At 45.9% G+C, this 13,511-nt stretch overlaps 1 protein-coding gene across 1 annotated transcript in view; it reads left to right on the top strand.

Annotated features, from left to right (window-relative positions):
• Positions 1 to 9,112, top strand: part of ARHGAP31 (Rho GTPase activating protein 31) — a 112,443-nt gene extending 103,331 nt beyond the window's left edge. Inside the window, exon 12 of the mRNA XM_054974639.1 lies at positions 3,058 to 9,112. Within this exon, the coding sequence (XP_054830614.1) occupies positions 3,058 to 5,490 (2,433 nt within the window). The 3' untranslated portion in view covers positions 5,491 to 9,112. The remainder of the gene's footprint in view (positions 1 to 3,057) is intronic.
• The last annotated feature ends 4,399 nt before the right edge of the window (positions 9,113 to 13,511 follow it).

Here is a 13,511-nt window from a genome sequence, read left to right as displayed (position 1 = left end):
GATCAAGCCGTTCGTGGATCCGGGCTGCTGCCGAACCCAGGTCACCGATTCTAACCGATCAAGTCCCATTTCCAATCGGGAATCGGGAAGGCCAAAGCAGGAGGCGTCCTGTTGTCTCCAGCAATGGCCACCAGGCCCGGCGGGCATGGGGAGGCGGCAATGAGCCGCCTCCCCTCAGGGAGGGAGGGGACATTCACACACACACACACACTTAGAGCAGGGGGGGGGAGTTTTTAACCTGGCAACGAGCTGCCTCCCCTCAGGGAGGGGACATTTACACCAGGGCTGGATCTATGGTTGCCAGCGCCCAGGGCAACCGTAGTCAGACTCTTGCGCGCACGTGCTCTTGGGTCGCCCCCCCCCCCGCCCATGCAGCAGGCCGACTGTCCCGGTGCGCTGCGGAGCTGGCGGCAGCGCGAGTGGTTCAGAGGCTGCCCGCACCATTCACCTGCCCCGCAAGACAAGGGGCGGCCGGTTTGCCCGTGCGCCCCTTGTCCTGGGGAAAGGCGAACGGTGCGGGCGGCCTCCCAGCCACCTGCGCTGCCTTTTGCTTTTCCCACAAGCCAGCCGCCCCTTGTCCCGCGGGAAAGGCAAAAGGCAGGGCGGGTGGCTGGGAGGCTGCCCGCGCCATTCAACTTTCCCCAGGCGCGCTCCTGGGGCTGGCAACTGTGCCCGGCACCCCCTCTTTGGCAGCGCTGGGGGAAGACTACCCCCCTGCCCCCCCCGTCGATCCGGCCCTGATTCACTTACACACACACACACACACACACACACACACACACACATTTAGAGCAGAGGGGGGGAGTTTTTAACCTGTCCCTGCCTCTCCAAATAGAGAGAGAGAGACACCCCATGAACATGTTTCAGCCAGCTTTTTAAAAAAAGCAGGGACAGAATCCTCCGTTCCTCCTCACCCGATTTTAAAAGCAAGCAGCCAGTCTTCCAAAAGCATATTTTAAACACACACACAGAGCCGTGAATGAGGTTTTCCCACAAAATACAGTGTTTTAAAAGCAGGTTAAAAACAGAGAGTGACAGACAGAAAAACACCCATTCCTCCTACAAAGCCCAGTTCTTTTAAAAAGCAAAAAACCTTTGTGCCCGTGGCTTCAGAACACCCCCTTCCCCCTCCCTCCCCTGGGTTGCTGCTCCGTGGTTGGAAGGAAGCCTGCTAATCAAGGAAAGCTGGGCTTCCATTCGGTTTTCTAGGGTGACAGAAGGAGGGCAAACATAGCTCAGGCATTCCCCTGGCTCCATTGCTAAGGGAATAGATTATTGGCGCCTGAGTGTCTGGCTCTCTGATTCGATCACGATGGCCCCCCCGATCAAGCCCCCCCCCCGAACGCTGGATTGGTCACCGTGGTTGGAACCGATTAGCTGAGTCCCAATGGCGCAAATGCCATTATTGGGGTTTTTTTCACATCGTGAGTCCGATCGTGCCCATCTCTATTTACAAGGAACAGAAAAGGTCTAACTTAGACAAACATTAACAAAAATACAGTACACCACTAACTCCTGGTCTGGAATGTACTGGGATGATTCACTTGTGGCCAAGGCTGCGAGCTGTGGGCGAAAAGCCAAGGGCCAAAACACCTTAAGCTGTTGCCCTTCAGCTTGCACCAAAAGGCTCCTGCCTCTTAGCCATGATGAGAATTAGGGCCAATCTAGACTTTTGCATTTTAAGCACTTTCCCAGGTTCCTAGCAGCCACACAACAGCTGTGGCAAATGGCTATTGAAAATAAAGCAGAGCCTGTTCGGGATCTGAGTCCTCCCCCCGCCCTGCATTTTTCACACCAGCACAGTGCTGGGGGGTAGTTATTTCTCTGTTTTTACTGCTCCACTGCATGCAAAAGCAGGGAAATAATTCCTTCCCAGCACTGTTTTTGTGCAGAAAATGGCTATGGGTGGGGAAGGCAGGAGTCCTTCGTCTTCCTGTGGTGGTGTTCTGAGCCCAAATGGACTCTGCTTTATTTTTTTTAATAGCCCGCAGCTGCTATGCAGTTGCTTGACATCTGAAGGGTTCCGGGGGGAAAAGAATGTCTAGCTTGGCCCACAAATGCCTTTAGCTGGAAGGGAAACTGAAGTTCAGTCCAAGTCTTCTTAACACTCCTTAGCTTAACTGGGACATGACTTCTATTTGAGATTAATTCTTAATTGGGATTAATTGGACAGATCATTCTAATTCTTTAAAATCCTAGTCCATGGAAAGTTTTGAAATTATTTCAGGAGGATGATGGCTGCACTCTACTTCCCCTGCTCCATAATTCCCAAAACACATTCTGGATTTTTAACATTCGTTCCAAATAGAGCAGTACAAGTTAAGCTGTCTTCCTCCAGTGGAATGTCCTGTTTATCTGTCAAGGTTTTACTTAAGGGTATTGTCTTTTTAATGGGTAGAGTCTTTAATGGAGAAAGCTAATGAAAGGCCTGAAGGAAATTCACTCAACAAGGCACATGTTTAGCTGCTACTCTGCAAATCCTCTCTTGGAATTCATTTGCTAATGGACATGCTCCTTTAAGAATGTTTCATGGGGTTTGTTTGTATACTTTGGTGTGTGCAAATGAATCCTAAAACAGGTATGATAAAGATCAAGGTTCAATCCGTAAAAGGTAAATTATGAGTGCACAAAGCCACAATTCGGACCAGGGCTGTGTGGGAAGGGCAGAGGGATTTAATCCTTCACCCCCAACTTGTTTAACTAATTGAAATTAGACTTTTAAAGAAAAAAAAATTAAAGCATTTATTTTAAACATGTCTTTTCTCCATTAAAACACAGATAACAGCTCAGATTCTGGTTCTGGTCAGCAAAACCAACCAGGGGTTAAATCTTTCCCTACCCTGGACAGTCCCAGTATGAACTGGGATGGCACATGTGCACAAATGTATGGTTTACAGGTAAAGTTAAGTGATACTCATCTTGTATCTTTTGGCCTTTACTCTTATTATCTATCCTTCAGAAAGAATGCAGCATGTAGGAAAGAACATGAGTTGTTTGGGGAGGTAAAAGAGAAAGCAAACAAGGGAGTAGTCTGGTAATGCTATTTCTCTTCTCCAGGCTGATGACAATCATTCCAAAGCTTTGATGGAACCGTTGTGGCCAGAAATTCAACAGGAGCTGAAAATTGTTGAGTCTGAAGAAGAGGTCTCATTCCCACGGGCGCTTGGTCCAGAGGCAGCCCAGAAACAGCAAGAGTTTACACCCAGTCCTGCGTCCCTTTCCTCCTCAGAAGCAAACTGTTTACCGTGTAGTTCTGAGCTATCTCCAGCATCAACCAAAGGAGAAAACACAGTCAGAAACTTACCGACTGTACTTCACATTCCTTTGTTTGGTGCCTCTTCCAAAGGATCAACAGAGTCACCTTCCTGTGGCTCCAAACTGCTCAGCGAAAAGGATGGTGCTTCTTCCACTTTATCAAAAGTAGAAAATAACCCACATGAATTACCTTGTCCAAAGGAATGTCTGGAGATGGAGGATACCAGGAATGACTTTCCACCTCAGCCTGAAGACTGGAAGCTTTCATTAGAACTACAAGAAAACATAACTCTTTCAAGAGATGAGTTATCATATCTCAAAGAAAGGCATGTAGAACAGTTAGAGTGGGAAAATAATGCTTTGTTTCTTCAAAGAGAGAAGGAAGGTGCTACTGTAACTCAGACACAGAAAACCGATAAAGCATTTTCGGATCTAAGAAACCTGGCCAGTCTAAGTAGTATTGGAGCCCACCAGCTCAAAGAGAGTAGTATGAATGATACCCAAGACTTTCTTGACCAGCAAGATGATGAAACATGGACAGATCACGTGCAGACCTTAGAGTTGGTGGAGCCATGGGAAGATCACCAGTGGGTTACCAGTCCTCTCCATTCTCCTACTTTCAAGGACACTCAAGGAAAGGCACTTCACGAGTTTCAGGCAACATGCCAAGGAACTGGCAGGGCCCATTTCAAAAAGCCTTGTTTCAGTCGTAGCTTTTCCTTAGACAGTAAAGACTCTGTGAGAAGGCACTGGGCTATCCAGTCACCTTTCACAAGTACAGGTAAGGAGCGCCTTTATGAGGACTTCCTACCAGGAATCAAGCAACCCCCACAAGCACTGTGGAAAGAAAGTGACAGAGTAGAAGCTTGGTTAAATCTTTCAGAGGAACCTTCCAAGCCAGATGAATCCAGCAGAAGACCTCTGAGCCGTGAAGCAGGCTTTGCAGCTAGAGAACTACTGTCTGAGCATGAAGGACCGTATCCTGTCACTCATAAGATCTTGAATGAGAAGAAAATATACGAAGACAAAAAAAGCCAGGAAGATTTAAAGCTTGAGTCTCCTCTGCTGCAGTTTAATTCTGAAGATAACTTAAGTTCAAGCAGTCCAGAAAAAGGAACACCCGGAATTCAGCAGACTGGTGGTGACATGGGAACTACTTTCATCAAAGATCTATGCTGTGCTAAAGATTTACAGAGTAGTAAAAATGAAGGCACCCCACGCAAGGGGAAGCCAAGACCCACTTCTCTAAATCTGGATTCTGTCCTTCCAGCTGCCAACCTTTTTAACTTCGAGAGCCTTTCCGTGCCTACTCCACCTGGGAACATGGTGTGCGGGCCAAAAGAGATTAGAGGCAGTGATTCTGTCCCATCATTACCGCTTGCCTGCCCAAACAGGGATAAAGCAGATCTTTGGGGTTCTCATTTTGATCACCAAGACCTAGACTTAGACTATATCATGATGGCTCATGCTTCTACTGGTCGCCGTAACTCTGCTCCAGTGAGTGTCTCAGCAGTGAGAACATCTTTCATGGTTAAGATGTGCCAGGCTAGAGCTGTACCAGTCATACCACCCAAGATTCAGTACACTCAAGTCCCCCAGCCTCTGCAGACACAAAACCCCAACTGTAGGGCTCAAGAGACCAAGGAAGTAGAAGCCAATATAGGCCAACGTAAGCCAACTCAAAATGCTCAGGGTCAACTGCAGCCCCCAAAGAGTCCTCAGGGAGAAAGGAAAGGGAAAGAAAATAACAGTGCAACCCTTATGGATTCAGCAGCAACTCGAAAGATAGAACCATCCCTGTCCAATCATAATTCCATACAGGATGTACCCATACTTCGCCGAAAGCGTACTTCTGAAGGAGAGACCACAACAGACAACCCACAGTGCTCAAAAATGGAAAGGCCATCAGGGGTTTCCAAGCCTTCATACAGATCTAGACCAGGGAGACCTCAGAGCCTTATCCTGTTCAGCCCTCCCTTTCCCATCATGGACCATCCATCTTCCTCTGCAGACTCCAGGGTGTTACTTTCTCCCATAAGAAGCCCTTCACAAACCACGCCTCCTGGTCTTGTTTCGAATGATTTGTCAGGGACAACCTCAGAGGGGGTCACTCTTCGGAACAAGATGACCATTCCCAAGAATGGCCAGAGACTAGAGACTTCCACAAGCTGTTTTTACCAACCCCAGAGGAGGTCTGTCATTCTGGATGGGAGAAGTGGGAGGCAGATAGAATAATGCCCACTCACCTTCACTTCTCTTCCCTGGTGGATGAGATGGGAGTGGTCACACTGAGAACTAGATTGAGGTAACTGTTGTTACCTGCTTACTATTCAAAAATAACTTGCTTGCCAACGCCCAACAATCCGTATTTTACAGCTAGTCACTTTGAATTGACAGGCAGAGTGTTCTGTGGGTTTGGCTTCCCATCCACACTGGAAAAGGACATGTCAGTCAAAGCAACATTCTGCACCACGGAAAGGAGCAGTCAGTCCTTTTTTCCTCAGCTGAAAACTCTCCCTCATCCCCCTACTTCTCAGCAACATTCTAGCAGTAGTTAAGAACTGCAGGGAGCATCTCAGCAACACTGACTCCTGTTGGGTCTTGACTGGTAGTATTCCAGAGATCCCAGTCAGTATCTCCTTTGCCACAAGTTTATGTACAAACTTACAAGGAACGTTGTGATGAGAATGATGAGTGTGAAGGGCACTCAGAAAGTAGTTGGAGGGGGAATATGATGTCTTTGAGCTAAGACCCTATACTGATAGGCAGTTGTTGAGGGTAAGCGCCTGCTTGTTTCCATGGGCTTGTTCTGTAGCAGCTCTTTATACGTTTATTGTTAATTAAGAGCTAACAGCAAGATTTTTGTGTTAATTGGCCATAGATAATTGTACAAATAGCCATCTAAAACTACTTGCTCTCTCAACAGTTGGTGCAGTTAGCAATGCAGCACCAAGGAAAGCCCCCCTTGCTGCTGAACCTGTTGAGGCTCTTCTAGAAAGCACTGTGTCTACCTTGCTAACTTTTGCTGTGATGGCAGCTGTAGGTCTCAGTAGCTGCAAAAGGAAAGGTAGACAGGGCAGTTACAATAAGTTGCACTCCAGCACATTCGCTGCGTGTTTAGATTCCGCTGCTCTTTATTTGAGAACCGTCTCGGTAGGGTTTCTTTTTCTTCCAGAATAAGTGTGGCTGCTGTTTGTTCAGAAGGAGCTTGTTCTTTAAGCTGCCATTTAGACAGCATCATCAGGGCTGTAGGTGGCAAGGATGTAGGATCTGGATTGGCAAAAAAAACCCCAACAGTGCTAATTCATGGCTGTGAGTCACTAAGTGGGGCTCTCAAGGTTTCAGAATTTAAAACAAAAATTAAAGTTCATCTTGTCAAAGAACAGGGTCTTGATCACAAAGCTATGATCTACAGCCACATTTTTTCCCTCCAGGATGAATTGTAGTTGGATTTGAGACCTGGCTGCAGGCAAAGAAGATGTAGATTCAGCTACTCAGTAGTGCAGCTTAGAATATGTTATAGCATGCCCCCCCCCAAAGTATTGTTTGAATAGGTTAGCTGCACTTTTGTACCTTGGGCCAAAACTCTGTAGTGCCTTGCAACTCACTAACCACCTGTGACACAAGCATTGCTGCCTAGTACCTGCAGCCCTCATTGTAAAAGGCTGCTTCATACAGCAACATGGATGCCCCTTATTTGAGACTCCAATGTTCTGGGTGTCCCCTGAACACATGAAGCTGCCTTGGACTGAATCAGACCCTTGGTCCATCAAGGTCAGCATTGTCTAATCAGACTGACTGTAGCTCTCCAGGGTCTCAAGCGGAGGTCTGTCACATCACTTACTATCTGATCCTTTAAACTGGAGATGTCGGGGATTGAACCTGGGACCTTACACATGCCAAAAAGATGCTCTACCACTGAGCCACTGAGCTGTCAGAGTTTTTGGCAGCTGCATGTGCTACCAGGTTTATTCATGGCACAGAATTTATGAGATTTGGAAAAGACAGCAAAGAAAAAACAAGAGATGTCATTTCTTTGTCTGCAAGAGCACAGGGTGGAGCTCTGTTGGACTACTCTCTTAAGTGCAAATAAGGAGGAATCAGTGTAGGGGTGAAGCAGGTCATATGAACAGAAGGAAGGAGATTAGTGTGGTATTCTTCTCCAAGAACAGCAGGGAAGGTTTACTTGTCTTGGCAGAATGGAAGAATTGCCTAACTACATGAGAAGGGAGGTGTGCAGGATTCACCTGATTGGAAGGGATGGCCCCTTTGACAAACAGAATTTGCTTTAGACCTTTGACTCATTTGCCAAGATCAGAGAACTTTTCAGAAACAGTTTTTATATGTTATGGCTTCAGCATATGTTCAAGTGATAACGTGTGGAAGCTTCACCAAAGCCTAAGCAGTTTCCAGTTTCCATTGATGGCTGTGTAGAAACAAAAAATTTCAAGATGCAAACCAGATCTTATTGCTAGCCTTTCCTGTCTTCAGAGATTTAAAAAAATAGCTGAACGTTAATTGTGTGTTAAATTTTATGTATAAACAGAACATATATAAATATGCTAAAGTGTAATGAAAAACTAAATGGGCTAAGCAGCATCCATCATGTCCATGAATTTTAGATGGATCTGATATACAAAAATTACTCTTCGCTAAAAACTCTTTTTTTCCCAAGCTTTTTATAAAGAGTGTCTTTGAGGAGCAACATTTTAATCCCGCCAGTCAGGAATAAATCTCTCCCACCGAGCCTCTTCTGTATTATCTCTAGGGCTGCTCAAATACCTGCCAGTCGAGCTCGCTTCCCATTTGCAAAGGTTGATCAAGCAACCAAGTAATCAAGCTGTTTACAACCTGTTCATCATGTGTATTTGCAGGAACAGGCAGCATGCAGCTGCCAGAGGTCGACTCCCAATTGATGAGGGATCAGCTAGGAGTTAGCATCTGATCTCCTGCTGGGGGGAAATCAAGAGCTGACTCTCAGCTGATCAGATGTTCTGATCTCCCATCCTGGAAAAGTTTGCTGCCTCCAAGACTTGCTGAGATGCAACAGGTGGGGGTGGGGGTGGGGGTGGTCAGAAACGCAACTGATTTCTCCCCACCTCACACTGTCTGTGTGGACTGCAGGGCAAAGGAGAAGAAGGAACACTTTCTCCTTTCCCTGCTGCAATGCAGATCAAAAGCACTGCTTCTGTCCCAGCCCGGCTTGGAGGGGAAGGGAGCGAAATGAGCTGTTTTTCCTCTTCCTCTTGGCAACTTCACTGTGTAGCTGTTTTGCTGAGTGGGGGTGGATGAGAACCCAATTTCCAGCTGATTGGGGGTTTCAGCTTCTGAGCAGTAGGCAGCTACAAACTTGTTTGCCAACTATTCGATACCATCTGGACATATCCCGGACTGGCTCACAGTCTGATTGTGAGGGTCGAACAAAGTAAGATGCACTGCCAAACAGGTTGTCTGAGAAATGTGTGACATCCTTAATTGTCTTCTTGCCAGGTGTAGGCAACCTTTTTTGGGCCAAGGGTTGGAAAAAACAGAAGGTTTTCCAACAATTTCCTGTGAAATTGTTGGTGAGCTGGCAAAAACTGGGGGAGGGGACGGTTGTACTTGGTGAAGAGGTCTGGGACACCCATCGACATGTTTGCATTTCATTTGCTAGTCCCGGTGGGTATAGTTTTCATGGAATGTTGTTGCTCCTACAGTCTATCTGCTTTTGTGCCTTAACAGCTTTAGAGTTTTGCCAAGTCTCAGCCATGAGATTAAACTGGAGTTTTATATTTTAAAAGTAGATGCGTCCTGGTGATGTTTGGGGACATATTTATCCATTGTGATCTGAAAAATACAATGAACACTGCTTCTATTATTTTCATTGTGGTCTCAATTACTTGATTAGTTAACCTGAAGTACTGCAGAGCTTGGAACTGGGTATTTCACCATTAGACATATTCAGTATGTGACCATTAGGATAATTTTCACTGGTGATATGTAAGGGCATCAAAAATGAAAATCTCCCTGTTCTCTTTTAAAAGATTGGGCTCAAGCCTGGGGGCTTTTTCCTAGAATGGTTCTGAAACTGGGGGACATTGTAGGACTCTGATTTACCTTTGTGGCATCATCATATAGCCAAAACTGATTGGCTATATAATGTCTTCACATTCCTACTTGATCCCTGACTGGTTGGAATAACCCCAGCAAATCCTAATAAACTCTTTCTCATCATCAGGAGGAGAGTAGCCAAGCAAAATGAATAGGCCACTACTACTTGGCCAAACAGGTGCATGGTGACCTGTTCATGAAGGCCAGTGGGAGGCAGATCACTGTTTCAAAGCTGTAGCCCTTTCCAGGTTGAGAAGCCCTGTTCTACCCAAGCTCCCTTATTATATTCCCCCATATGAAAATTAGCAGAATATCATTCTACAGTGTTTCCACAGCAACTAAAAAAATGTAACATTACATTTGGTGGCAGCTGAACTTCACGCTCATACAAAGCATCAGTCTTGACTGATGTCACCATACGCTTATGACGAGGAGTAATTTAATAGTCAAACCTCCTTTTCAACTGTTTCCTGATACTTTTTTGAAAACATCTCTGTGTTCCTTGGTATCCCTCTGTGTCTTAAGCTGCATGAAAAATGCAGTGCCGGAAAGGTCATTTAGAGGGAAGACACAAGAACTCTAGAAAACACCTGGACTTTAACCTCGATCCATCTTGTCTCTCAAGTTTTGTTCTTCGAGTGCTGCATTTAGGATTATTAAATGAGCAGAAAAAAATGCTCCATCCTGGCCCTCGGCTGTTGCTGTTGTGCTATTACATCCTGCCTGTCACGTTTTTTTTTGCATTATTTGGTTTTTCTGCTGGGGCAAAATAAAGGAAGGGTTCCCTTTCAACACACCCCCACCAAAGGCTAATCTGCACGTACAAAAACTATGCGTGACCAGAGCTGTAGTAGGCTTGCCAAATCCAGCTTGGGAAATTCCTGGAGATTTGGAAGTGGAGCCTGGGGGAGGTCAGGCTTGGTGGAGGGAAGGGAGCGCAGTGGGGATGCGATGCCATCGGTTCTGTCCCCAGAAGCTGCCATCTCCTCCGGAGGCACGGATCTTGGTGGCCTGGAAATCTATTGTAATTCTGGGATAACTTCAGGCCCCACCTGGAAGCTGGCAACCCTAGGCTGTAGTAAAAAGGGGAATTGAGCAAGATGGAGTGAAAACGCTGGCAGGATCCAAAATCCTGTACATGTTTATTTTCATATCCATGTCTAGGTGATTTCCACAGGCGCTAAGGCAAGAGGGCTTTTGTGCCTTTCGAAGCTGCATAAGAGGAAGAATTTCTACGGACTTCACTTCTCTTGTTGCATTCATGCTGGGCAAATGGCCCTTGCCACAATTTTTCCTCTTGTTTAATCACCAAGAACATAGAAGCACGAGGTCCTGGGGCAGGGAGCGGGTGGCACGTGTAGTGCTTGGTCCCGAGCCTGGTTTATTAATTGTGTAGTAATAAAGGACAAAGACTTCAGGAAATATAATGGATTAACATTTTTCAAGGTTAAAAAAAAGGAGTTTGGACGGTCATGAATTATTGTGGGCTTACCAGCTGCACGCCAGTGGCGAGCAATCTCTGGGGGGGAGGGGGGTTGCCATTGTTGGGAGGGGAGGTGACACCCCCCCTCCCAACAATTGCCCATCACTAGCAGGCAACCTGGGAAAGTGTGTATCGGGCATGTTCCTGGTAGGGCGTGACTTTGTCACTTCCTGAAGTGATGTCGTCACACTAGCAGCAGGTGTGCTCCTGTGCTTTGCTGGGGCCAGTTTTGGCCCCAAACGAGCCAGAATTAGCCATATACAAAGCATGGGAGCACGTCCGTGGTGTGCACAAGGAAACTGACCCAGATCCCCACCCCTCCCTCCAGGTGGAGATAGGAATCTGGGAACCCTAAGTAACATACACCCATGGGAGGGGGGAGTCCCTACTGTTTTCTGGCCTTCTTTCCAGTTGCTTTCGTATCCCTCCCCCCTTTTTTTGCAAAAATATGGTTATTCTAGCTGATTAAATGGTCCTGCTTATCAAGAATCATATAGCCAGCAGGATGCCATGTAGTTAATCAGATCTACATAGGTTTGCTAGAGCACCGCAAGACTAAATCAGACGGAGAACCATGGTTCCTGCCTTCACTCTGAACCACAGAACCCAAAGGCTCTTCCCTTTATTATTACCAGAACAGGAGGCTGCCTTTTGCAGGAAGCGTTTTTTAATAACAAAAATGAGCTGCCTTGCCCCCCTCCACCCCTGCTTTGGCTTACTCCTAGTTTTGAATTGCAATTTTATTTGATTATAAATAAATCAAATTGAACATTCCAGGCATGCTTTTTTTAAAAAAATGGAAGAAGATACTTACTTAGAAAGCAGTGCTAGGCCCCCTCATGCTTAACACAGGGTCCTATTTACAGGAATTGATTTGGAATATAGATTCAGCCCTGCATCTGGTCCCTAATACATAGCCACTGCCGTTGTTATAATTTTCTCTGATAGAATCTGAGTGATGCTGGCAGACCAAGGAAATGCAGCACATTCTCTTGACTTTAGTAAATCCCTGTTCCAGAAATATTTAATTTTGGCAAGAGGAAAAGACCTTAACACTTCAAAGAAAATACAGCAGCTGCTGTAGAATAAACCAGAGGATTAAAGGCAGGAACGGGAGGAATAAAATAATGGAGTTTAAGTTGCCTGAATAAGAATGGAATGATTTCAGGAAAGGCAAAATGGAAACCAACAAAAGCCAGCTGTTGCATTTATTCTCAAATATCCAGGGAACCCCAGAAAGTTTTTTTTAAAGTCACACACACAAACAAGTCAGCATCTGATACCATGTTGCTGTTGCCTCAGGCTATTGCTAGTCTTAAGAATTTTGCCGTAAGAAAAATGGTCATAATTGTTGTCTTGAAAGGACTCTTTCAAAAATGTGCTGTTTTTAAAAACATCCCTGAGACGTGGAACCTGCTCAGCCCTACCTACCTAAACGTTCCTGTTCTACCCTCCCTCAGAGGAGCTCAGGGAAAGGTCCATGGTCCCCTCCTGCCATTTTCTTATCTCAATAAATCTGGGACTGCTTAGTCAGAGCGACTGACTGACTGGCCCCAAGTCACAGGTCCTAGTGTGATACTAACCACCACACCAAATTGGCTTTTACTCATACACCCTGCAGCAATCAACACTCATTTCAACCCTTCAAACCAACTTAACTGCAGTTGGAAATATTCTTTTGCTAACAAAAAGAAACTCAGCCGGATGTTCACGGCATGAGAAATATCTTGGTGGTGCTTAATTGTCCTAGAGGATGAAGCTTCCCAGTGGAATTCAGCTCCAGGCTGACTGGAAAATTTAGGGTCATACTTTGGCTCAGCTGATCAATTACTACGTGAGGACTTTTCTGGGAAATGCACTGGATTTGAGGAAACAAAACACTGATCCTCTAAAATCCCTAAGTACAGGTAGGGAGAACAGAAGGGTGAGTGGGCCAGAGTACTGCAGGTAATGAAACTGAAAAAGTCATTTTTAAATATTACTGATATTGAGCAGGACTCTGGAGAGGTGGCATATAAATTCCCTGAGCAAATAATAGTATTCCCTTCCTTATTCCAGCATATTGGGCTTTTTTTCTGGTAAAAGAGGTGGTGGAACTCTCAAGAGGGAAATGAGGGGAACTGATCTCTGTCTGGAGACCAGGGGCGGGGGAGGCGTGGGCACCAGACACGTATTTTCAAGAAGTGCTGGAACTAGGTTCCACTGAAAAAAAGCCCTGATCATTCATGATCTAGTTTAGAGCTTTCAGGGGAGAGGAGGTAATGTGGAGGCTTTCTTCTTCTCTGCCCCTCCCTTATTGTTCAGGTTGAGTTGGTGATGCTGTTGAGGTCCCTGCCAGAACAGGCAAGGGGTGAGATATATTTTCCCCACCCTAGTGCCTTGGATGCATGCCAGTAAATGTAATGTTAGGTAGCCTGGAACTATAGTTCCTAGGGTTCACTGAAACACAACTCCTTTGACACATCAGAACTAGTCATATGCAGGGGCGGGGGCAGTAAGGGGAATCAGAAGATTCTCATTGTGCATCGGCCACTTGGCTGCCCTAGATGGCTTCAGCAGTATGGGGGAGCAGTAAGTAGGTGGGAGCAGAAGAGGAAAAACAATGTTGTTTTAAAAAAAAAAGTTTAAAAATTCAGCCAAAAATATGCTCAACACTACTACCAGGAGATCTGAAAGAAACTGA

The sequence above is a fragment of the Eublepharis macularius genome, chromosome 3 (assembly GCF_028583425.1).
Source record: "Eublepharis macularius isolate TG4126 chromosome 3, MPM_Emac_v1.0, whole genome shotgun sequence".
Lineage (NCBI taxonomy): Eukaryota > Metazoa > Chordata > Lepidosauria > Squamata > Eublepharidae > Eublepharis > Eublepharis macularius.
The sequence above is the reverse complement of the archived record's forward strand: the minus strand, read 5'-3'. Positions and strand labels throughout refer to the sequence as shown.